This window comes from Mauremys mutica, chromosome 2 (genome assembly GCF_020497125.1).
Source record: "Mauremys mutica isolate MM-2020 ecotype Southern chromosome 2, ASM2049712v1, whole genome shotgun sequence".
Classification (NCBI taxonomy): Eukaryota; Metazoa; Chordata; order Testudines; family Geoemydidae; genus Mauremys; species Mauremys mutica.
This window is the reverse complement of record NC_059073.1, coordinates 176,797,224-176,824,214: the sequence shown is the minus strand read 5'-3', so window position 1 is coordinate 176,824,214 and position 26,991 is coordinate 176,797,224. Positions and strand designations below refer to the sequence as shown.

The window sequence follows — 26,991 nt, the reverse complement described above, 5'->3', positions numbered from 1 at the left end:
TACGACTGCAAGCCATCGTCATCTCCTGGCTGCTCGTCAGAAGACGGTGCAGTACGACTGCTAGCCATCATCATCTCCTGGGTGCTCGGCAGAAGATGGGAATAACCTGATTGAGTCACTCCCATGTCTGCCCAGGCACTCCTGACCGACCTCACCGAGGTCAGCTAAAAAAGCACCCCGGAGTACGACGACGATGGCTATCAATCGTAATGCACCGTCTGCTGCCAAAAGGCAATGAGCTGTTGCTGTGTAGCAATGCAGTCCCATGTCTGCCAGCACCCAGGAGATGTACGGTGAGCTGAGCGGGCTCCATGCTTGCCGTGGTATTGTGTCTTCTCAGGTAACCCAGGAAAAAAGGCGTGAAACGATTGTCTGCCGTTGCCTTCACGGAGGGAGGGAGAGGGGGGCCTGATGACATGGACCCAGAACCACCCTCGACACTGTTTTTGCCCCATCAGGCATTGGGATCTCAACCCAGAATCCCAATGGGCAGCGAAGACTGTGGGAACTGTGGGATAGCTACTCACAGCTACCCACAGTGCAATGCTCCGGAAGTCGACACTAGCCTCAGTACTGTGGACGCAGTCTGCTGACTTAATGCACTTAGAGCATTTTGTGTGGGGACACACACAATAGACTGTATAAAAACGTTTTCTAAAAAACTGACTTCTATAAATTCGACCTGATTTCGTAGTGTAGACATACCCTTAGAAACACCATTGTGATGTGGCTGTGAAAGAGGAAAATGTGATCCTAGGAAGTGTCAGTTGAGATATTTCTAGCAGAGAAAGAAAAATATTAATGCCATTGTAGAAGGGACTAGGGAGACCTCATCCAGAATGCTGTGTGCAATTCTAGTCACCCATGTTTAAGAAAGGTGAATTCAACCTGGAACAGGTGCATAGAAGGGCTGCTACCATGATCAGGGCAATGGAGGGCATATCTTCATATCTTATGAGCGGAGACTGGAAGAGTCTGGCTTGTTTAGCTTAGCACAAAGAAGACTGAGAGGGAAAATATGATTTCTGTCTATAAATACATTGGAGGGAGGTGGAGTAAACACCAAGGCAGTTGAAGGGCTACTGACATTAAAGGACAACATTGGCAGAAGAACAAATAGATAAAAACTGGTGATGAGTAAACTTAGGCTGTAAATTAGAAAGAGGTTTTTAACCATCAGAGGCATGAAGTTCTGGAACAGCTTCCCAATAGGAGTAGGAGGTGGCGGGGACAGACAACCTAACTGGTTTTAAGATGAATCTTGATAAATGTATGAATGGATTATATGATGGGGTTGCCTGAGATTGCAGAGGACTGGACTTAATGACTAAGTCTCTTCCAGTTCTAATTTCTTACACCCTTCATTTCTTGTTAATTCTTCTGATAAATGTTCCACATGCACTCACTCTCACAATGCTGCACTTTCAGCACACAAGCAAGCTGGTAGTACACATGCTCCTTGTATTCATAAACATTTCTAATTATCTTGTAAACTTTTCTTCTCACTTCAGTCTCGTCATTACACAGTGGCATCTAAACGATTTCAAATTTAACATAAACAAGGTCCTAACAAACAAAGTAACAAAAGCAGCAGCAGAGGACCTGGCCCATCTAATTTACATGGCTAAAAATCTTTTAAACAACGTGGTTCATCCACTATCGTCCAACAGGTGCAGAAGCAGCAAGTATAGAACCTGTCAGTTATTCAGAAGTGATTGAGGAAGGCTGGGCAGAGGGGGCTTGTGCCACTTGTATAGAAGTCACATTTCTATTGTCTTGGAGCCAGCTAAAGCATTGGCAAAGCAATTGGTGAAATGCTAATCCTATAACCGACTAAATACAGAAGAGAGTTCAGCATCCTAGGGAAACATGCCAGGCAGACTCGGAATAGTCATATCCCCTGCTCACCAGAGATTGGGTGATAGTGGTGTAGGAAAGCAGCTGTTCACTTCTCTCCTGGTTGTGAAGCAGATGAAAAAGGAGCACGCATGCTATATTTTGGTATCTTGGGAGAATGTAACATATTAACAAAATACCAGTACATTACCTTTCACCTCTGGTCGATACTGCATTCCATCATCTTTCTTTCCTACTGAGCTGGTGTCATCAGTTTCTATATGATAAATAAATAAAAATACATCTGTTTAGAAATGTTTATTTTCAGGCCATTGTGTTTTATTACAATGTAAGAAGTTGATATTTGAGAAAATAATTTCGTTACAGTCATTCAGTCACAGTCGATATTTTTCCTGTGGTATAGTTAGGTAGACAACGACTACAGAGATTGTACTAGCTTCCAATTCAATTCTGGGTGCTCTTCCCAGTTTTGAGCTAAAAAGCCCTTTGCTGGGTGGTCCAGTGTATTTTACAGATAGCCTCTCATTTGTTCTTCAGCTAGACAGTTGAACTAGTTGGGATTCTCAAGTTTACAGAATCTAGATGTTAATGGCAGGGAGCTCTTGCCCACTCCTTTTCTCTTTCTCCTCTTCCCTCTGCCCTCTCGTTTGTCTTTTGGGTCTCTCCTCCTCTTTTGTTCCTATCCATCTCTCTCCTCCAGGTTCTTTATGGCAGAATACCCTCTGGGAAGGGTCCCAGGCCACAAACCGTGCCAACAATGATGCTCATGATTTGCATATGGTAGCACTCCCGTGCATAAAAAGCAAGTGGATAAGTATTTGCAGGTCAGGGCCCAAGCGTGTTGACCCGCTAGGCATGCTGGAAGGCCTATCTAATTCTTGCTGTTGTGAGAGGATGACTTGGGGTGTTCTAGTAGGATGGAGCTCTCTTAATATGTTTCCATTGTGGCTGATTTCATGGACATTTAGACTATTGCTCAGATGTATTTTTTTAAATACGAGTTTTTTCTCGACCTAGAGCATAGTGATAGAGACATAATGTACATACAACACAAGCAAATAAATACATACATACATATTTTGGGTGGCAATTAGGAAAGATCATCAAATTTTAATACAAAAATTAAAAAAGAATTAAAGGGCCCGATTGGGCCCTTTATGATGCAAGAGACAATTCTAACAAAAATTAAAACGAGACCTACCTAAGCAATGTCCAAGGTGCCTTATATCAATCTGTTCCTGCCTCAAACACGATGCTTCTCGAACAAAACATGGATTGTTATAAGAACTTCCATCAGAAGCACATACAGGATTAAAACTGTACCCACTGCAGTCTATATTACATACACACCTGTTAATAAAAACGACATCAAATAAATAGAGTTAAAAAAATTGTGTCTTGAGTTCATACATTAGCACCAGCTCTATGACCTGGGAGAAAAATCTGTTGTGTATGGATTCCAAAGAATTTGCTGCTGTCTCAGGTTTTCAGACAGAATGTATACAGTTTTGAATAGAAGCTACCATGTACCCTTCAATATTTTATTGATGTTTTCATGGGTTTAATATAATATCAATCTTACTGATTATTTTAATTTCTGAAAAAACAACAGTAACATATTACAAGGAGAATGTATTAAGACAGTAAAACAATTTAGTGCATTGCCTATTCCCATATGTGTTTAAAACCAAAGAAAGATTTTACATGTTTTGTTTGGTTTTTTTGCAAAGAAAACTGAACGACTGTTGGGGGGAGGAGGGATGAACTTTCATTTCTGTTAATCAAAACTAAGTATTTTTCATTTCAAAGGCTGAACAGCAGCAATAAGCTTGGTCAACTGTATTACTTTAACAAGCCATTCATTCATGCCTTTGAAAACGCACAGTGGTTCATTATGCTGTAATTAAAACAGGATTATGCAATCTGGATTATTTCATAATGTATCCAATTAAACACATTTCTACTTTTAGTCAGAGAACATTTTTTTATCATTTGTAACAAAGAAACCATAGCCATGAGAGAGGAAAAAGATGTACTACACATAAGGTCCATCCCCACACAAGGGCAGGATTGTCTCTACACCAGAAAACTGAATAGTCTAGGGGACACTACCTTTAAATGATAGAGTTTTGCTGCGGAGTTCTGCAGTGAATCAATACTCAATCCTGACATTTCATATCAGGGAGGCTGCCTTGGAAAAGCTTAACAGTTCTGAAGTCTGTGTCACTCTTTCGTTTAATTCAATAAAATACTGTAATTTTTAATTTAATTAACAACTTGTTTTTAAATGATTTGCTCCACGTATTTTTCACTGCTGTGCATCTTCTGTTGTGCCTCAGGATGATGGCATACCACAAAACGAAGGGAACTGTGCGGCAGAGTATCTGGTATGGATTAAACAGCTCTCTATTGGCCTCCCCCTGCATGGCGGGCGGGTGTATCAGCATATTCTACTGGAAGAGAGTTCATGTGGCCATAAATCCTTAGTTATGGGGAGCTGCTTTCCTTCCCCCACCATGCAGTCCAGTCTGTGGGCAGTGACATGAGGCTGACTTAGAGAACTGAGTTAGAGTGCAAGACATACTGCTTTAAATAATCGCTCCCCTAATTCTAATTAAACACTGTGAAAAAACGGATTACAGATTTTAGAGTTCCTACTTCCCCTGGGCATCTACGTCAAATTCTAGTGCAAATGCTTGGTGCCCACGAGGTTCTCTGAATAAGACAAGCCAATCTTTGAACTTGGTTTTACTGTTAGTCCTTTTTTTCTCCTCTCTTTCTATTAACAACTTTTGTTTTTTAATAAAGTACAGTGAGCACACCAAACAAGTTCATCCTGGCTTTAAAGATATTATTTGTTCCAGTGATATTCCCTATACATAAATTGGGTAATATCTGTCAATTGATTGCAGGTAACTCGCAATTAACTAAAAAAAAATAACTGCAATTAAAAAAATTAATCGTGTTATACAATATAATACCAATTGAAATTTATTAAATATTTTTGGATTATTTTTACATTTTCAAATATATTGATTTCTATTATAACACAGAATACAAAGTGTACAGTGCTCACTTTAGACTATTATTTTTATTACAAATATTTGCACTGTAAAAATGATAAACAAAAGAAATAGTATTTTTCAATTCACCTCATACAAGTACTGTAGTGCAGTCTCTATCGTGAAAGTGTAACTTACAAATGTAGATTTTTTTTTGTTGTATAACTGCATTCAAAACAAAACAATGTAAAACTTTTGCGCCTACAAGTCCACTCAGTGCTACTCCTTGTTCAGGCAATTGCTAAGATACTGCTGACTGCTTCTTATTTACAATGTCACCTAAAAGTGAGAACAGGCATTTGCATGGCACTTTTGTAGCCGGTGTTGCAAGGTATTTACCTGCCAGGTATGCTAAACATTCATATACCCCTTTATGCTTCGGCCACCATTCGACGGGACATGCTTCCATGCTGATGATGCTTGTTAAAAAAAATAATGCGTTAATTTAATTTGTGACTGAACTCCTTGGGGGAGACTAGTATGTCTCTTGCTGTTTTACCCGCATTCTGCCATGTATTTCTTTTTATGGCAGTCTCAGATGATTACCCAGCACACGTTCATTTTAAGAACACTTTCACAGCAGATTTGACAAAACGCAAAGAAGGTACCAATATGAGATTTCTAAAGATAGATACAGCATTAGACTCAAGGTTTCAGAATCTGAAGTGCCTTCCAAAATCTGAGAAGGACGAGGTGTGGAGAATCCCTTCAGATGTCTTAAAAGAACAACACTCCAATGCAGAAACTACAGAACCCGAACCACCAAAAAAGAAAATCAACCTTCTGCTGGTGGCACCTGACTCAGATGATGAAAATGAACATGCGTCAGTCCACTCTGCTTTGAATCGTTATCGAGCAGAACCTGTCACCAGCATGGACCTATGTCTTCTGGATTGGCGGTTGAAGCATGAAAGGACATATGAATCTTTAGCACATCTGGCACGTAAATATCTTGTGATGCTGGCTACAACAGTGCCATGCAAAAAGCCTGTTCTCACTTTCAGGTGACATTGTAAACAAGGCGTGGGCAAATTGTAACCAAACTTGTTTGTCTGAGCAATTGGCTGAAGTAGGACTGAGTGGACTTGTAGGGCCTAAAGTTTTACATTGTTTTATTTTTGAATGTAGTTATTTTTGTACATAATTCTACATTTGTAAGTTCAACTTTCATTATAAAGAGATTGCACTACAGTACTTGTATTAGGTTGTAAAAAAATAAAATAAAATGAGCACTGTACACTTTGTATTCTGTGTTCTAACTTAAATCAATATATTTGAAAATGTAGAAAACATCCCAAAATATTTAAATAAATGCCATTCTATTATTGTTTAACAGTGTGATTAATCGCATGATTAATCACGATTAATTTTTGTAATCACGCAATTAATCACGATTAATTTTTTTAATCGCTTGACAGCCCTAGTACCGGTAATATCGCTAAAACTGGAATGAACTTTTTAAGTGCAACCATTCTGATTGTAATTTCAAAATTGCATGGATACTGCATCACTAAGTAATTAAGTATCTTGGGCCCCCTTAAAACATTCTTATAACCATTAAATATTATCATGTTAAAAACAGATTCTGAATATTATTTCTAAATGTACATCTAAAATCAGGATGGCTATAAATGCTAATACTGGTAAAACATTTACGTTTTAATTTATATTGGTTCCCACATAATGTATCCGACAAGAGGCTTACACACATTTAAGGATTTAATATAACTCTCACTAAATCAGAGGCTAGCAGATTAGCTGTTTTATTGTTCCCATAGATTGACACTGCTGCTAAGTGTATTTCAGCTATTGTTTGTATGGCATTGACCATCTTGTTACTAATATTTGCATCACATTCACGCATTTTTAAACCACAGGAGCCAGTGCTGGGTGTGAATATCACAGTAGAATACATACAGGTGCAAATACAGATATACATAATTTCTGTTCCCAGACAAAATACCCTGCATCAAGATGGAACTATAGATAAGGCACCCAAAAACCTTAACTCTGGCCTGTAGTGATGCCATTCAATAACCATACAATTATAATTAACACATTTTAGTCTTTGTGGTCGCAGACTATGTGAAACTGATTTTTAACACATTCATTTTTTCATCTTCCTGGTGTCACCACAGCTCAGAGCTCAAGTTGTTTGAGAGTTTTCACCATGCTTTTGCATACATTAGCATGTTCAGGTTTCTGTTAAGGTTGTCCTTAACTCTGAATTTCCTAAAGTTGGTAATGTTTGTTTTTTACATAATTACAATATATCTGCTATGTTTTTTTACCCTCCAATTACAGCTATACACTCTCATATTTAAATCCCTAACGTGGTTTATGTGTTGGAATTTGCTTTTTATGATTATTAATAATACAAAAATACAGGAATACTAAACAAGAAACCCAAACGGAAGGCTACAATATGACATTTCTAATAATCTCAGCAGTCACCACATGCTGGTAAATTAAGATGGGTTTATAGCTGCTTTGCATTGCCAGAGCAGCACAAAGTTGGTGGGGTGTAATGGTAATTATAAGTAATTTGCAATTTACTTACTGGTATAAATGTTTGGGATACCTGGTCTTTCTAAAAATATTTTAATTAATTTTTGAACAAAATAAATTTCCAGGATGAGAAACAGTGGACCTTGATTGCTGTAGCTGAAAGGATATAGCAATTAACTTCTTTTTATTTTGATATGAAAGCCTGGAGGAAGATGGAGGGGGGGCATGCGATGGGTGAGCGCAGGGCTACGTGGGAAGCATGGGCGGGGAGTGAATGAGGATGAGAGTGGGAAAAGGGATCTGTGAGAGTGCTAGAGTGGGATTCAGCCACAGTTGAGGGTAGGAATGTAAATGGGGCTGGTAGTGACAGGGTGGAGGGAAAGTTATATGCATGGGAGTTCTGTGTTGGGGAGACTAGGGCCATGCTCTGGGCGGAGGTGTGGGGTGGGAAGACCAGTCCCTTTTTCCAAGGCACCAGCATTTGAAAGGCTTCCAATAGCCCTATTAGCTCATCTCCACCCTGCACTGAGGCAGCGCCACCAGTAAAGGTCTCTGCAGGAGAAAAGGGCAAGTCCTAAAAATGCAGAGGCAACAGTATTCAGGGCCTAGCCTCCTTCCTCACTTCCACCAGATGCCTATTCACATAGGACCAGTCTCCTGAACATAGCCCCCTTCCCAATATCTGTCCCCCATGCCCCTGACAAGCCTTCCCACTGTCCCAATACCAGAGAGCTGCATCATGAGAAGCCAAGGGAAGTGGCTGTGACACTGCACCCATATTCATCACAGTGATATTATTATGATATGATTAGGACATAGTTATGATGTATTTTATGGAAGATAAGTAGGGCTCTGTGTTTGTCACAGAGGTCATGGAAGTCATGGATTCTATGACTTTCCACGATCTCCATGACTTCTGTGGGGGCCACTGTGGCTGACCCCCAGGGCCACCCAAGCAGCTGGTTTCAGGGCCAGCTACTCAGGTGGCCCTGGCAATAGCCAGATCGGCTGCTGCTGGAGCGGCTCTGCAGCCAGCTGCTCTGGCAGCCCCGCAGCCAACTGCACTGGCCGCTGCTGGAGTGCTGCCTGAGCTGCAGCCGGTATAGCCAGCCTCCCCTCAGCAGCAGCCTCTTGGGGTGACTGCCCCCCAGCAGCAGCCCCCCAGGATGACACCCCCAACAGCAGTGACCCCCTTAAGATTTAGTCTGGGGTATTTATAGTATAAGTCATGGACAGGTCACAGGCAATACACTTCACAGGCCTGTGACCTGTCCATGACTTTACTAAAAATATCTGTGACTAAATCGTAGCCTTAAAGATAAGTCATGTGAGGTGTCATTGGAAAGGTTATGATTTGCTGAATATGATTATCCTATTTGTATGCATGTATCATTTTTGTATCTGAAGTTATGAATATTGACTATGTATCTATTTCACATGTAGCTATTCCTGGGCAACACTCATTAGGCAAAAGGCTCTCAGTCTAGATGGCTGGCTGGGAAGGGCCCATTCAAGACAGTGAGCCATTAGTGAGAACAATAGGCCCTAGAAGAAACTTATCTCCCACCTGGAGAGCTTTCCCAAGGACACTACAAACAGCATCTGAATAATGGTTTCTGTGACACTACAGGGACATGTGACCAGGTCACCTGGTGCTGGACTCCATCTTGGGATAGCAGTGTTTTTCCACTGACTGGCGTGGGAACCAAGCTTTGAAACAACGGGTTCCCGCCCTATGCAAAAGTTACATAAGGCAGGGGAGTGACATTATCGTGGTTCTTCAATGACTCTCCACCCAAAGAGACTCCTGGAAACACCAGAGAAACAAAGACTGAACTGGGGGGAAGTGCTGGACGCAGACTAAAGGGATTTTTAGCCTGTGAATGGAACACTGCGGGATTCCAAGCTTTAAACAAGTGCAGCTTGCCTCTTCAGAATCTGCAGCCTGCTTGTGTATCATCACTTAGGGTGAGGATCTGCTATTCAGATCCAAACTCTTTAGTATCTAAGCTGAGTTTGTGTTTTTGTTTATTTGCTAGGTAATCGTCTTTGATCTGTTTGCTATCTCTTATAATCACTTAAAATCTATCTTTTGTAGTTAATAAACTTGCTTTTCTTTGTCTAAAACCAGTGTGTGGGAGTCATAACTTGGGGCAGAAAGCTGTTGTATATTTCTTCTCCACGTTGAGGGAAGGGGTGAATTTCATGAGCTTACGCTATACACTTTCCTGTGCAGCACAAGATGGTATAATTTTAGGTTTACACTCCAGAGGGGGTGCACGCTCAGTAGCTGAGAAGTTCCCTAGCTGGAGCCTTCCCATGCAGGGCTGATCACAGCATCTGCATGTAATTGCAGCTGTATGGGTGCTGGTGACAGTGTAGGCAGGAGCCTGGAGAGAGCTTGTCACAGCAGTACAGTGTAAAGGGAGCCCAGACTGGTGGGTCGGGGGGCTCAGTGGTACCCCAGTTCCAGGTGGCACCCCAGGGGGAACCTGTCGCAGTGGCAATATGTGGAGAGCGTAGGTATAAACAGGATGTGGGAGGGGAGAGGGAAGCAGAGACGTGGGGGCCTGAGGGCAGAAGAAATATGTTTGGGAAAGGGGGTTGTGATGAGGAGACTGGTGCTACATAAATGGAGATGTGGTGAGGGCGGGGGGGGGGGGGAAGGGGGGAGCCTAGTCATTGAGTCCAAATGTTTTTTTAACAGCTTCCTCTGTGCTCCTGCTTGAGCCCTCAACACTGCTGCCTTGGTGTATAGTGGAGCTGAGCCAGCAGTGCCATGTGGAGCCTTCCAAGCACTAACGTGAAACCAGCATGCAGACATGAAACCTTTAAACAGCAGTGACATTTGGGTCCAATAACCAACCAATGAGAATTCTTGACACATGAGACCAGTTGTCCTCATACCATAGTCATTACAGTCAACAGAAATGTAACATGCAAATTCACTGTAGAGGAAAGATGTTGATTGATTGAATTACTTCTTGTATTACTATGGCCCCAGTTATGAGTGTCTTTAGCAGTTAATCTGACCCTTCTATAATAATTAGATATAAAAATCAGTAATGACTTAATTACAACTCAATTCTTCAAATGTAGCCTGTACCTAAGACTTCATTTGGTTTTAACTATATGGAAAGTTTGACGAATCTGTATTTTTCATTATATAGTAATTCAGGACAATAAAAGATCTAATAGTAAGTGCTCAATTTTTAAAGGACACGTAAAATTAATATTAATTTATAAACGAATTAACAAATTAACTTGTATATTCTAGAAAAATAATCTGTACTCAAAGCTAAACACGGTATCTTTGTGCTTCAAACATAACAAATAATTCCTCATTTAGGTTGAAAACTCAACGGAAGCTTAACTATGGAACCACAACTGGCAACTCCAGAATATTTGTATAGGCCAGGTTGGTAGCACTACCTATTATTTAGGTTGCCCAACACTTCCAATTATAAGATCCCATTTCGGTTGTTTATAACCGTGTCAAACTTTACCTATTTGGGCTGAAAATTTCCATGCCAGGTATCTGCCTCTGGCTGAATTGTTTTTTGAACATTTCAGCCAAATGCTTCAGCCATTTCTGAGAACAAGGGCTAGGGAATAAATTGTTTTGGCCTCACTAAGAAGTTCTAAGGACCTTTTCTTTGAAAAGCCCTAGCACCCCCTTGCTCTGGGGCAGGGACTTGAAATTTGGTGTGGGGTGGGGGGGTGCCTTTCTGTGAGGAATGTGTCTTTTGCAGCACCTGTAAAAATCCACCCAAATCTGGTAAAATTGTAAGCCTTTAAAATATAGCAGTTTGCACATGCTCCATAGAGACTTGAGTTTCACAGTTTAATTCCTACATTCACTAAGCATGTTCCTGCCAAGGGCTGAGCAGGACTTTCCATGCAATTGAAGCTCTGGGCTGTGCTGGGTCCCAGCACCTGAAATGAGAGCAGGAAGCCTGTTTGCCAGGTGCTGGGCACAAGCAGCATGGAGGAATAAGTTGGCTGATTCAAATACAGAGGAGACAAGCGTCAGACCTGTGCACAAGGGGGTAGGAGCAGGAGAGAGTGGGCTAAATTGGGACAAGCAATCTGGGATGAAATCTTGGAACTGGAGGCTAGCCTGGGTGGGGAGAGGAAAACCTGGAGCTGGAGAGGTGAACTGGGACTGGGTTGTGGGGGCCAGACTGGTATTGGCTGGGCAAGTGGGCTGAGAGTGGGAGTTGGGTGGGAGAGAAACAGGGTGGGACTGGGAACCAGTAGGTGGGGGGATGAGACAGACTGGATGAGAAGCCTGAGGGTGAGGGTGGGGTAGATTGGGACTAGCCTGGCAACTACTCTGGAGACTCAGACTGAGGCCTGGTCTACACTAGGACTTTAATTCGAATTTAGCAGCATTAATTCGAACTAACCGCTCAACCGTCCACACCAGGAAGCCATTTAATTCGAACTAGAGGGCTCTTTAGTTCGAATTTGGTACTCCACCCCGGCAGGTGGAGTAACGCTAAATTCGACATGGCTAGTTCGAATTAGGCTAGGTGTGGATGGAAATCGAACTTAGTAGCTCCGGGAGCTATCCCACACTGCACCACTCTGTTGACGCTCTGGACAGCAGCCCGAGCTTGGATTCTCTGCCCAGCCACACAGGAAATGACCCGCGAAAATTTGAATTCATTTTCCTGTCTGGGCGGTTTGAATCTGACGTTCTGGTTGCACATCGGAGCGAGCTCCGCAGCACCGGCAGCAATGCAGAGCTCTCCAGCAGAGGAGTTCATGTAATCTCTGAATAGAAAGAGGGACCCGGCATAGACTGACCGGGAACTCTTCGATCTGATCGGTGTGTGGGGCGAGGAGTCTGTGCTTTCGGAGCTGCGCTCCAACGAACGGAATGCAAAGACCTACGAGAAGGTCTCCAAAGCCATGATACAGACAGAGGATACAGCCGTCATGCAACGCAGCGCCGCGTGAAAATCAAGGACCCCAGACAAGGCTACCAAAAAATCAAAGCGGCCAATGGACGCTACGGAGCCTGCCACCACTGCCCCACCAGTGACCATGGACTCTGATGATGGGACAGTGTCGACGGACAGTTCCTCGACGATGTTCACGGACGGGGAAGATGAGGAAGGGTTTGTGGAGGACGAGGCAGGCGATAGCGCTTACAACGCTGGTTTCCCCGACAGCCAGGATCTCTTCATCACCGTCACAGAGATCCCCTACCAACCCTCCCCGGCCAGGAACCCGGATCCTGAATCAGGGGTAGGAGCAGTCGGTAAGTGCTTTAACCATGTTAACTTTTATTCTTAATATAACAGGAATCTGAAGTGTGTGAAAAGGAGGTCTCTGTATATATGGTGATAGAACAGAAATCCTCCTGGGAGAACGCCTTGAAGCTCTCCTGCCGTTAATCGATAAGCATCAGCAGGAGGTTCCTGGGGAGAGCTGCCTTATTGGGTGCTCCGTGATAGCACACTTTTCCGCGCGAGGCTTTCATGCGGTATTCAGGGAGCACTGCCTCCCAGAGCACGGCTGCATAGGTCCGTGGTTCGTGCTAGATTTCACGCAGCATGCGCTCTCTATCTCCTTCAGTGCCTGTCCTCACGGTGATCTCGCTCGGAGACTCCTGCATCTAAGTAGGGGAAGAAATGTTACGTTACGCCTGGTCCAAAGTATTTTTAATAAATAAACGGACAGACGGCATAGCACAGACTCAGCACGCAGCTGCGTGACGAGCGTAACGGAAAGCCAAAGAATCAAATGGACGCTCATGGAGGGAGGGGGGAACGAGGACGCAAGGTATCCCACAGTTCCTGCTGTCTCCGAAAAGCATTTGCATTCTTGGCTGATCTCTAAATGCTTCTAGGGTCAAACACAGTGTCCGCGGTGGGTCGGGGCATAGCTCGGCAATTTACGCACCCCCCCGACCCCCAGAAGTTAAAGGGAAAACAATCCTCTGTTGACTCTTTTACATGTCACCGTATCTGTACTGAATGCTGCAGATAGACGCGATGGTGCAGCACTCAACACCAACATCCTTGCTCCCCCACGCTATGGATGGCTGATGGTACAAAACGATGGAAATCCATCCTCATCATCAGCCTATTGGCACATGGGGCAGTGCAAAAGGGCTGGTAACCATGACAACCGTACCAACTTGCTTGGGACCGGTCGGTCAAGGCCGCCTGTTGCTAATTTTTCATGGTAGATGGTGCAGTATGGCTGGTAACCGTCCTCATCATTGCAACAGGGGGCTGAGATCCATCAGCCCCCACCCTTCATTGTAAAGAAAAGATTCAATTGCCCCTGGACTAGCAGAGGGATGAGTGGCTCCCTCCTCCACACCCCTTAATGTCATCTCTGGACTATCATTGCAGCTGGAGGCTTCCTTCCACTCATTTCTCACAAACGACTACCTGTGTCTTATTCATGCATTCTGTATTACTTCATCACACAAGTGGGGGGACAATGGTATTGGAACCCAGGAAGGCTGGGGGAAGAACGGAATGAACAGCTGGGGTTGTTTCAGGAGCACACCCTGTGAATAGCGTTCAGCTCAAAATTTATGCAGGATTGGACAGAGAGCAGCTGTGGTCTCTGGTTGTATGATACAGTGGTTCTCTAGTACACTTGCACATAATCTAGGCAGGACTGATTCTATTTTTAGATACCCAAAAAGGAGGGATTGACTCGGGGAGTCATTCCCAAATTTTGCTTTTGCGCCCCTGGCTGATCGACCAGGGGCACTTATGACAGCACCAAATGGCGCAGTGCAAAAGGACAGGTAACCATGACCATCTTATTACCGTCTTCTTACCAGTTCATGGTATGGTAGATGGTGCAGTATGCCTGGTAACCATCGCTGCTGTCATGCAAAAGCATAAGCATGCTGCTGTGTAGCGCTGCTGGTCCGCCTCTGTCAGCGGCATACGGTACACATACGGTGACATACACAAAAGGCAAAATAGGGTCCATTGTTGCCACGCTATGGCGTGTGCCAGGGCATTTCATGGAAAACGTGATCGAAATGATTGTCTGCCCTTGCTTTCCCGGAGGAAGGAATGACTGGCGACATTTACCCAGAATCCACCGCGCAAATGATTTGTGCAACAGCAGGCACAGGGGTCTCAACAAAAAATTCACAGAGACAGCCTAGACTCAGTTAATTGTTCGCAAAAAAGTATCATTGCAAGGAATTAACTAACTGTTTCCCATCTCACAGCTTCCACTGTCTCCAGACCTTCCACAGCATCCCCCTCGCAGAGGCTGGCGAAGATTAGGCGGCGAAAGAAAAAGACAAGGGACACGATTTTCGATGAATGTGTGGGCTGCTACCTAGCCGAGGCGGACCAGCAGAGGCAGTGGAGGGAGAAAGTCTCTCTGTACCAGCGCTCACACAGCGAATGGGAGGAGAGGTGGCGTGAGGAACACAAGCAGGCGAGTCAAGCAATGCTTGTACTACTGAGGGAGCAAACGGACACGCTCCGGCGACTTGTGTATGTTCTGCAGGACCGCTGCAGGACAGAGCCCCCGGCAGTATCTCTGCAACCGCCCTCCCCCGCCACAAAGTCACATACCCCCCTCACCCTAAATAACCAGGAGGATGCCCGCCCTGGGCCGTGAATACTGTCACTGCACCCCAGCAGAGTGCTCAAGTAACCAAAAGCTCTCATACCCTACGTTTGCATAAGTCCTTCCCTTCCGGACTCAAACAAGTCCCAATCCCAGTCCCATCCCATAACTGTGTACTTAAGTAATAAAAATACTTTGCTGTTAAGTACTGTTTCCGTCATGTTTCCTCACTGAAGACTGTGTTTGAATGGGGTGCGTGGGGAAGTGCGTTGCTAATTGCATAGGACAGGCACCTTTCGCAGGGTACAGACACAGGGGCCGGATCAGCAGCGGGTAACACACACAGTGCAGTCAGCAGGCACCGTGGTCAGTATGGGAGGTGGTTTCCAGGTTCTGTGTGGACCGCTGAGTCACGCAGCAGAGGAATCTGTATCCGTCCTCCTCTGCCACAAGGCCACATAGCCCCCCGCACACAGAATCCCAAAAAGGAGGGATGGCAGGCTCCGTTGAAACAAGCAGTCCGGCAATGCGGACCGCTGTAGGAGCAGGAGCCTGTCATTCCTTGAGTTTAGAGGCGGTCTTTACATCAGCGCACACCCTACCCACCGCAGTCTGCGTTCCAGTTTCGACCCTTTAACGAAAAGTCATGAATAAAGAAACCTCTCCTCAGTAACAGTGTGACATGTATTTTATTTTTACACGTGTCTTGGAAGTGGAGGAAATGGGGAGAACGGGGTATTTAACCGAAGAGGAGAGTCAACAGTAACTGGGTAAAGAAACAGGGGCAGGTTCAGCTTCTCTGTAAAGAAACTGAACAGTCACAGGTCACGCTGCTCGCTGCTCGCTGGTATTTAAAGAGTTCCTTGTCGCTGTCCCAGGCGCCTGTATAGGGCTTCATGAGCAAGTGCATTAGCGGGCAGGCTGGGTCACCGAGGATCACTATAGGCAAATGCACATCCACAACAGTTATTTCGTGGTACGGGAAGAAACTACCTTCCAGCAGGCGTCTGAGCAGCCCACAGTTCCTGAGAACACACGCATCAGGAACCTTGCCCGGCCATACGACGTTCATGTTGGTAAAAAGGCCCCTATGGTCCCCCAGTGCTTGCAGAACCATTGAAAAGTAGCCCAATTTCTCAGCAGCTGAATGTGGAAGAGGTGGACGATAAAGTGCGAGGAGGAGAAAACGGCGAGGATCGCAGCGGGCTCCATGCTTGCAGTGCTGTGGCGTCCACGCTGTCACTGACCAGAAAAGTGCATGAACAGATTGCCCGCAGGCGCTTTCAGGGAGGGAGGGAGTGAGGGCGTGATTGACGGTTCAATGACGACAGTTACCCAAAACCACCCTCGACACATTTTTTCCCCCAGCATGCATTGGGGGGAAATCCCAGAATTCAAATGGGCAGCGGGGACTGCGGGAACTGTGGGATAGCTTCCCACAGTGCACCGCTTCGAAAGTCGACGCCGGCCCCGTGAATGTGGACTCAGAAGTTCGAATTAGTGTATTTAGTATGGATACACAAATTCGACTTCATAAGGTCGAATCCACAAATTCGAACTAAGTTGATTCGAAATAGTCCTGTAGTGTAGACAAGGCCTGAGAATCAGTGGGATAGAAGGAAGGAGGGGAGGGAGAGGGGACACAGATCTAAGGAAGAGTGGGGTTGCACAGGAAGAACTGGGTCTGGCTGGGCAATGAAACTGGAACAAAATGCCAAGCGAGGGGCAACACTGAGATTGGATGAGGATCCTGAGGAGGGAGATGAGGACTGGGACCCAGTGGAGATGGGGAATGAGGGAGGGGAGAGGTGCGTGTGTAACGTCGTCTGTGTGAGGAGTTCATTTCCAATAATCTCCTAGAAATCTGTTATTTTGACCTTTGTGGATATTTTTGCAAATTCTGAGGACAATGTTAAGTTTTCATGGGCAGTGTAAATCAAGGAGCTGATAGTAAGTCTTAAAATACATTTTCACATTATGTTATTTCTTCAGAACTCTTCCCTCATTGAGCTAGCAGGATGGAAAACCTGAAACTAGTAGGCAGCCAATTCAAATAAAAGATAATTGGTATAATCTGCATTATTTATATAAGAAGACCAATAAATGTTTTAAGTGTTTTTACCTCCCATCTCTACCCTCCTTTTGCTATTGTGTAACTTTTGACTGGTCAGTTTGCTAATTTGGTAAAATTTTCTTTTAAAATATTTTTTGAATTTCCTATTTCAAAAATGACAAATGATAAAAAATGAAAAATCAATAAAAAACTACCACTATGGGAAAAAAAATTAAATTGTCAAATTTTAAAACAAACAAAAAACCCTTGCTTTAAAAGCCAACAAAATGAAAATGCTTTAGAAAACTATTGCTTTCTCCTGACCAACTCATGTTAATTTTGCAACTTGCTTTCTGCACTAACTTAAAATTCCAGTTGGTCTTAAAGTGTACCCCGGGAGTAGCTCAATAGAGCTTATTAGAGTATGCTGGCCTTGAGGTGACAAACACAAAGATAACTGTAGTGAGGTCTGCAGCCTAAAGACAAAGTTGCATCTGAGGATAACAATTCCCAAACTGCAAATAGGGGTAACAGTAGATGCATCCCTTATATTAGGAGGACCGACACAATATCTGCTCTTCTTCTGGTTGTTTTCTCTAACACAGCAATATAACTTCAGTCTTCTGCGAGTTGAACCTCATCCAGTTGCAGTCTCAACCAGATGCTTAGGGCATAGCTATGTCTCTTACGGGTGTGTAAAATCCACATCCCGAGTGATGTAGCTATGCCAACCTAACCCCCAGAATTCTTCTGTCACCCTAGCTACCACCTCCCAGGAAGGTAGATTAGCTACGCTGATGAGAGAACCCCTCCCATGGGCATACGTGGTGTCTACACTGAAGTGCTACAGCAGTGTAGCTCCAGCGCTGTAGCTGTGCTGCTGTATCAGTTTAACTGTACACATACCATGAGTAAATCGCTCATCAGCACCAACTGCAAAAAACCTGTTTTTCGTTTGTTTTAAAATTTGATAATTTAAGTTTTTTTTCCCCAATAGTGTTATTGTTTTTTACAACTGGGTCAGACAAGTTGAAAACTCTGGGTGAAATCCTGGGTCTACTGAAGTCAACAGGAGTTTTGCCACTGTTAGTCAGAGCTGAGTGCCATCAGCTTTCTGAAAATACCATAGCCCTGTTAACAGGCTCATATACACATTGAATAATAGGAGTGACAAGTGAGCCCTCTGCTTCCCCACATAAGAAAACCTTCTGGGCAGATGAGCAATTGTCCAATGCTATCCTCAGAAAGAACGGTCTGAAGCCGCTCAAGGTAAACTCCATGTAGCCATTCTAGGGATAACAAAAGTATCAAAAGAACCGTGGGGGAAATCCTGGTCTTCCTGAAGCTGTTTTGCCATTGACTCTCACAGAGCCAGGACTTGAACTCCTTGTGTTTAGCAGTATAGAAGCCAGCAGCCTGATCTTAAAAAAAATCCAAGCAAAACAAAGCTATTGACACTGGATCTTCAACCACTGCCAAGAGGAGATCAAAGAGCACAGCTAGTTTCTGTACCACATTCTACTCTGAAACTGGATTGACTGGGGGGGTCAGGGAAGCTGAAGAATCCAAATATTGCAAGAGCTGCTTCACTGTAATCTTCTCATCGGTTTTAACCAAAAGGTTAGAAACAGGTTGACATTAAATTGTCCATATCAAGAGATAATTTCTTGAACATGGGGGCAGATCAGTTTGCTGCATGTTTCATTGACTGGAACCTTGTAAATATTTTTTTTCATGAAGCAAAAGAAGAAATAGAGTCCCTCTTGCTCTCTCTTAGCTGTGCTGACTCTGCAAGGTTAACAGGAATAAAGAACAGAAAGAAACCTCTTTTTGTCACTGAAGCAGGGCTGCCCAGAGGATTCAGGGGGCCTGGGGCAAAGCAATTTTGGGGGCCTCTTCCATAAAAAAGTTGCAATACTATAGAATACTATATTCTCGTGGGGGCCCCTGTGGGGACCGGGATCTGGGGCAAATTGCCCCACTTGCCCCCACTCTGGGCAGCCCTGCACTGAAGTCAGCAGATAGGACTGAATACACACAAGGAGCAGATTTGCTAAGTAAAAAGGTACAATTTTTGCTTTTCAGAGTCAAAGTGCACTTTAGATATGTGATAATGTTAACTCTAAATGTATTTGCATTGTGTTTTAAAATATCAAACAGTGTTCCTTAACATTGTTAATTAAACACAAAAGCATTTAATTTTCTGGGAAGGAAAGAGTGGTATAATTAGTCTAAATATCAACTTTAGGTGACTATAATCAATACAAAATGACATCATGTTACTCATCTATAAGTGTGCTTTACTGTACAACAACAAAACCAATAAACAACAGCTTTAGTACAATCATGCAGCATGTCCAATCAGCATCTAGCTTGTGTAGAGTAGGTTGGTATTATCAGTAGATAAATTAAACCCACTACAGATCCCAAAGCATTCCAGGCCTCCTTTTTCTTTCTGGACTTCAAGATGTCCATGATGTGTTGAAAGTTTTGCTCTCTTAAGTACCCCTGGAGTTTTTAACAGTAGAAAGAACAAAGAAAAGATAACACTGGGGGGAATGGGGATGGCTTCTCTGAGAGGCTGACCTTTCCTCTTAATAGGTCAGCATGCGGCAGAGCCAGCATCTGTGGCCTTCTGAGACTTGCTCAGCTCACAAATTTGATTAAATTTTTGCTGGATTGGGCTTCACTATACATTTCCAGCAGCAGTAATCTTCTTCAGCTATTCATTTATTTACTGGCACACCTGTTTACAAACGTACAAAGGAAATATTACAATTAAACAAAATACACATGAACAGCAGATGGATAGTGTATGATGGCAGGAATAAATTAGGCGAATTATAATAGTAGAGGTGTTACAGTTGCAGCCAGGAAGATAACCAAGTATGTTGCAGTCAAACGAAGGACTACTCTCATTTGATGTTTCTTCACTTGCGAGCAATTCTTCTCAGGTAAAGCTTGAACAGGAAAATTTGGATTTCAAAGTGATTGCTCTACCCATTCAGGCACAGCAGAACTTCCATTAATTTTTCTGGTCTCCTTTTTAAAATCCCTTTGTGGCACTGAGGAACTAAGTATGAGAGAACTATTTTTCAGTTCCACCATGCTCCTTGTGTCTCCAAAACTATTCTCCCAATCCCTCCCTCATCCCAGGCCCCTCACCTGATTCTTTACTCACCCCTCAGCTCAGCAAAGCAGAAACCCACAAATCCCCATAATCTACCACTACCTTTCAGCCTATACATAGGACCAATTCATTACCGCTCTCATCCTTCCTCCCTGTTCTGCTTTCATGCCATTGCCCTTCCTGTCTACTGCAGATATTTACTCAGATGCAGTAATGGAGTTATTGGCAGTGAACAGAGTGGGTAGGGAATTGTCCCATAAAAAGAGTCTTTCCTACCAGATGACACAAACCTTTGATGACCTCACATGCAAGTTTCCCAAAGATCTTTTCTAATACCCTAGATTGGTACCAAACTAACAGCCTAAATATATTGTTAGATGCAATATAAATATGATGTAGTGTAATCAGGGCCTCAATGCAATCTAATTTACACATTTGCTTGTGCACTATGGATTTTCTTTAAAATTCTCTAAAAACTATTTCTTGTACGATCCTTTACTTTGAGTTTTGACAACTGACAGATATTTTTCTTTTCATAAGAGGAGTTTCCTAAGGGTGTGTTTCAGAGGTTAAATGTCACAATGACAGAAAAAAATTACTGAATCAGATCCCCAGTTCAGCTCAATATTTTGATCTGAAGTTTATTTTGACAGAAATGATTGTCTTGGTGAATGCCTATACTATTTTATGGGCTACAGTAGATAATTAAATTAAAAGAAATATCTTATCTCATAGAACTAGAAGGGACCCTGAAAGGTCATTGAGTTCAGCCTCCTGTCTTCATTAGCAGGACCAAGTACTGATTTTGCCCCTAAGCTGCCCTCTCAAGGATTGAACTCATAACCCTGGGTTTAGCAGGCCAATGCTCAAACCACTGAGCTATCCCTCTCCCCTGAAAGCAGATCTGAACTGAGAAGTGAACTAACATTTTTGTGATTTTTTTTAAAAAGATTCCTTATTCCTTCTTACCTGAATTAAAAAAAATAATTAAACTATTTTATTGTAATGATATTGATAGACTCCTTTATTGATTCATATTTTAATAATGTATTTATAATGTCCTTAATCAGAAATCAAGCTGAAATGTGATATTTATGCCAATGAAGTATAAACCATTTGTGAAGGCTTTAAAGTAAAGCAGAAAATAAATACTTACATGTAGCTCCTTGTTTACATATATTTACATGCAATTCTACCAAATAGCTGCAGGATTTCACATATGAAAGGTGACGATTACTGTCAGCAATATTATCATGTTTTTATCTTTTTCTTTTTCCTTTGGTTTTTTGGAAGGAAACTATTACTTACCCAACATTTTCTGCATCTTCATCACACTCAGCCCTGTATTTGCAAGCCCCACATTTGGAGTGTTTTCTGTGAACTTCTGTTCCAGATCCTTCATACTCTAAATAAAACAAGGCAGCGTCATCAGAAAATGTGACTTCTTTCACATTATGCTATGACTCTGTCTACACAAATTATCTTGCCCATCAACAGGAAAGCAGCTTGTAAGCATAGTGTTGTCATACATTTATAGCACAGTCATTAGCCTCACTAGTACTACTTCTCCCAAAATTGGACAACAACTAAAGTTTGATAGAGTGATAACAATGACAAGATAGCCCACAATAACAAACAAACAAAAATGAAAAACAAACAAAAAACATTGCTTCATTGGCTATTTACTATTCCTTTATTGTTGTACAGAGTGATTTGCTATTGATTTTCCTCAGTTCTCTAAATCGGACACTAATATACATACTAGCTCATTTTAAGGAAACTTTATTTGCCACTAACACCATATAAAACATGCACCTTTTAATGCCATTTGACTAGTAATTTAATGATGTTCAGGTAAAGAACGTATACATAGCCAAGCAGAAAGAAGGGAAAATATTTTAATTGAAGTTCTGCAATTATAGACATAGTTCCATATAACTCTTTGTTACATATAATGATTTTTTCCTCTGTGTACCTGAGGATAGATTTTCTTTCATTTTGTACTAGATTATACTAATTTCTCATAGTTTCAGTCTTATTCCCTTTCATCAGTGGTTTAGGACATACAGAAGACCCAGTGCATTATCCAGATAAGATACTGATAGAAATGGAACTTCCTGTAGAAGATAGAGCATATCTCCAAGGTTCAAAAACATTGGTCCTACAGGCAACAGCATTATTCTTGTGGTGCACACTGACATGACAGCTCATCAGTCACATGGGAGGAAAACGTAGATCCACAATGTTCTGATGCAGGACAATCTAGAATTTGATAGATGCCTAATTTATAACTGTTATGACACTTTTGGTGGAATATCATAGTGAATAGTGTTATCTTTTTTTCTCCATGAGTTCATAAAAAATATCAAGCTGATCAATAAAAATATAGTTTTCAAATTCAAAGTGCAGAACAATGTAACCACAAGAATATTAAGATCTTCAAAGGTACAAAAAGTTCACTGAGCCAAAAGTACTGCATTGTTAGAAGGACATGGTGTATTTTAAAGGCATTATCACATGTCAAACATTGCATGTCTAATCACTGTGAATCTCTACACACTTTAGGATCTCTATACACCATAATGACCTACATTTCTGTTAACTGATTCTAAATTAAAAATTCACCAGGAAAGCATAATATGAAAACATGTTTCATATTTCAAACCTCACATTTTTTCTAAACTATTGTCACAGCTTTCTTGCCTTTATTAGTGGCCAAGTTAAAGCTAAATATAAAATCTACTTAAACCAATAACACATTAAAAATCAAACACATTTTAATGTTATATGGGCAATATAAATATAAAATTATCAAACAGAACCAAAGCTGTGTCTAGTTATATTTTATAATACATTTCTATTTATGCTCAGTGCACCTTAAAGAATTAAATCTGTCTTTATCCTTTTAAGAACACAATTTTTTTCCGTACTGGACTAAAAATAATATTGCAGAGAAATAGCTTAAAATAATGTGGTTAATTTAATTTCCTATTTTTTTTTTTTACATTTGGTAAAATTTTCACCAGGTAAATTTTCAATCTCAATAATACCATTAAAGGAACACTCTAACATTGCAATACAGTGAATTAAAAAAAATTGTTTACAATAATTTCAGATACTAACCTGTCCCTGAGTCACACTGCCAAATTTTTGTGGTTTTTACAACCAGATTTTCCTACTTTTAAAATGATTTTCTCTGTTTTGTTGACTTTTAAAAGACTCAAATGGGGGAAACTGACTATACTGAAACAGTGAAATTGACTATATAAAATGCAAAATGTTGTCAAAGATAAAGTTAGTAACAGAGAAAAATATTTTCTCTCATTTCCTTCTCTTATAGTAGTCTTGTGTGCTACTTGTAACAATAGCCAGTTAAACAAATTAAGCTAAAAGTGTAAATTCTAAGTTGTTGGTATCCCTTAAATACAGCATGCCTGGGAGTATGGAAGAGGAAGAAGCCCCTTTGTACCTATACATGGCTTCTTGGACCTTGGGTCTAGATGCACCTGGAGGAGGTAAACTGGGATTAAATAGATATAGAGATAAGTAAAGTCTTGGCTTTATTTCTTACTCAGCGGCCAGCACAGCTGAGAAAGCATGAGAAGCGGTGGATATAATAATTTATAGCTGGTATAACTTCAGAGATGATAAATTCATAGATTATAAAGGCAGAAGGGACCACTGTCATAATCATAATCTGACCTCTTGTATACAACAGCCCATAGGACTTCCCTGAATCAACTCCTGTTTGAACTAGAGCACACCTTTTGGAAAAACATCCAATCTTGATTTTAAAGTTTCCATCAAACCCTGGGCCAATTGTTCCCTGGTTAATTATCCTCATTATAGTAAATTCGAATCTCATTTCTAGTCTGAATTTGTCTATTTTCAAATTCCAGCCAGAAAATCTTATTATGCTTTTGTCTGCTAGATTAACAGTCCTCTATTATCAAATTTCTATTTCCCACGTATTTATAAACTGTGATCGTCACCCCTTAAACATTTCTTTGTTAAACTAAATAGATTGAGCTTCTTGAGTCTTGCACTATAAGGCATGTTTTCCAATCTTTTAGTTATTCCCGTGGCTCTTCTCTGAACCCTCTCCAATTTATCAACATCCTTCTATCATAGATTTCAAGGCCAGAAGGGACCAACTGCAACAATCTAGTCCGACCTCCTGTAGACTACAACTTACAGGCCATAGAACTTTCCCCAAAATAATTCCTAAAGCAGATCTTTTAGAAAAACATCCCATCTTGATTTAAAAATGGTCAATGATGGAGAATCCATTATGACCGTTGGTAAACTGTTCTAATGATTAAGTATCCTCACTGTTAAAAATGTACACCTTGTGTCTAGTCTGAATTGGTGTACCTTCAATTTCCAGCCTTTGGATCATGTTATATCTTTGCTAGACTGAAGAGCCCATTATTAAATATTTATTCCTAATGTAGGAACATATAGACTGTAATCAAGTCACCTTGTAACCTTTGCTTTGCTAAGCTAAAGAGTCAAATTAGTTTTCTTGCAGTCTTCTGGAACTTCCCCAATGCTCCAATACTTACTGAAAAATCAAAGGTTCATGAAATTGGCCCTTTTCAAACATCATATATATATATATTACTTGCTTGGAATTGATTTCATTTGTTATATTCAAAGAAAATAAAGTCACGAGCACTTGTATCTAAGCTACCACTAATTTTTAGTACTGTCATCGTTTCCTCTTTATCTGTCAAGATGAGGTCTAAGCTAGAATTCCTCTATGTTGGATGCACCACTTTGTCGGTTAGGCAATTCTCATCTATAGTATTTAGAAATTCTCAGGATGTTTTAACATTGGCAGCATGAGGCCTCTAGCATATGTAGACTTGGTAGAATTCAATTTTTTTTTAAAATTTCAACACTAATATTGATGCTTATTTTTATGCATATTTTCTATTTTTAATCACTCAGTTTTCACAGTTGCAAGAAACTATGAGGGGAACAGACAATAATTTAATGACAGTAGATGTGGAGATTCAAAACGTTAAAGCTTTATAACTGTTAAAACATAAATTGTCAACATCACATATCAAAATATACACAGTAAATAGCCTTAAAACAAACTGTGCTAAAATTTGTTTTATCATCAACAAATATTTTTATCGATTTGTGTGTGTACAGTAAAATCAATGTTTACCAACATTAACTGATAAAAATCTAATCCTTTCAGGCCTAAACATGTGTCACTCAGATTAAAGTCCTCCATGATCACAGAGGTTTCCCTCCCCACACCACACATTAAAGATAGGTGCTTAGGGAGCTGGTCATCCTGTTCTCTAGTGTGATTTTGTGGTCTGTAGCAGACACCAATTAGTACCAATTTTGTGCTCTATCTGTTGGGACATTGATCTATAAACATTCAAGAGCATTTTCTTCCAAGCTGGCAGTGACTCAAACAGGTAATGCCATTTGTGACAGAATGCCACTCTTCCTCCTCCTTTACCTACTCAATCCTTTCTAAATAGGTTATAATCATTGATTTCTACATTCCAATCATGCGAATTATCCCACCAGGTTTCAGTAATACCAACTAGATTGAATTTACGCTCATAAATGAGCAATTCAATTCCTCTTGTTTATTACCCATGCTTCTGGCAATGGAGCATAGGCAATTAAAGAATTTCTTCTGTTCACATCCTGTGTTGTCTTGATTAATTTTGTTCTCAGCATCTTGATTTTGTTCTCAATGAATGCTCATTTGTTCCCTCTTTTCCCACTCTACTTTTGTTACAGGCCCATCAAATTAACACACACACACACACACCAGCCCAGGGTCACTCTCTTGGTATGTCTACACAGCAACTAGACATCTGTGACTGGTCTGTGCCAGCTGGCTCAGGCTGCTTCATTGCTGTGCAGATGTGTGGGCTCAGGCTGTAGTCCAGGCTCTCGGACCCTGCAAGGTAGCAAGGTCCCAGAGATCAAGCTCCAGCCCAAGCCTGAAAGTCTACACAGCACTGAAACAGCCCTGTGAACCCGAACCCGCTGGCATGGACCAGCCGCGGGATTTTCTTTCCTGTTGTACACATACTCTCTGAGTCTGAATGTCTCCCAGGGCTACCCCAGGTTAGGGCAGCACACCCCCCCACATTTTGTTCAGGGTTGTGCCTAACGTCACACTCCAGTCCTATGAAACTGAAATATAAATAAACTGTACCAGAATGGAGTGGACTAGAGTTTATGGAGTTGTGGCCAGTCTTTATGTGACCATGCAGAAAGGACTGCTCTCTGACCTGCACACCCTCCTAAGAACTGAAGCCTCTGTATTCTGAATACAAGGACTGCTAGAGAGGTGTCCCTCTTAGGAGCAACTTATCTAAAAGGGGTTGGGAAGTAGGAGGAACCAGAGCTCTATCACTCCTACATGCTGACCATGTTGTGTGCTGCACCTCTTAATAGGGGTGTCTCCTATTGTGCTCCTCTTAGCACAACTAGGCACAAAAATGCCTCCCAATGCACCTCCTTGAGGCAGTGTAGCTCCACAACACCCCTTACTAGAGGCTGTAGCTAAAGGCTACAATCTAGTGACTTGTTTGATTGATAGATTATGGAAACGCTATTATGATGACATAGTTAAGTCTGTGTCCTGTTTTGCAGTTAATGCAAGCCTTCAACCTCTTTGGGATGTCTACACTGCAATCAGAAGTTGACTGCAGCATGTGTAGACATCCCTGAGGTAGCTTTGATCAAACTAAATCCAATAACAATAGCAGCAAAACTGCGGCAGCATGGGCTGAACAAGCCCGCTTATGACCCGGGTATGTACTTGAGTG

General features: G+C 41.8%; 1 protein-coding gene across 1 annotated transcript in view; it reads right to left on the bottom strand.

The window, feature by feature from the left end:
* The window catches only part of TMEFF1 (transmembrane protein with EGF like and two follistatin like domains 1), a 195,609-nt gene that overhangs the window by 17,661 nt on the left and 150,957 nt on the right, over window positions 1-26,991 (bottom strand). Inside the window, exons 5-7 of the mRNA XM_045006102.1 lie at window positions 21,485-21,581; window positions 3,059-3,207; window positions 2,048-2,113 (exon numbers count right to left, since the gene is read on the bottom strand). Coding sequence (XP_044862037.1) covers window positions 2,048-2,113; window positions 3,059-3,207; window positions 21,485-21,581 — 312 coding nt within the window. The remainder of the gene's footprint in view (window positions 1-2,047; window positions 2,114-3,058; window positions 3,208-21,484; window positions 21,582-26,991) is intronic.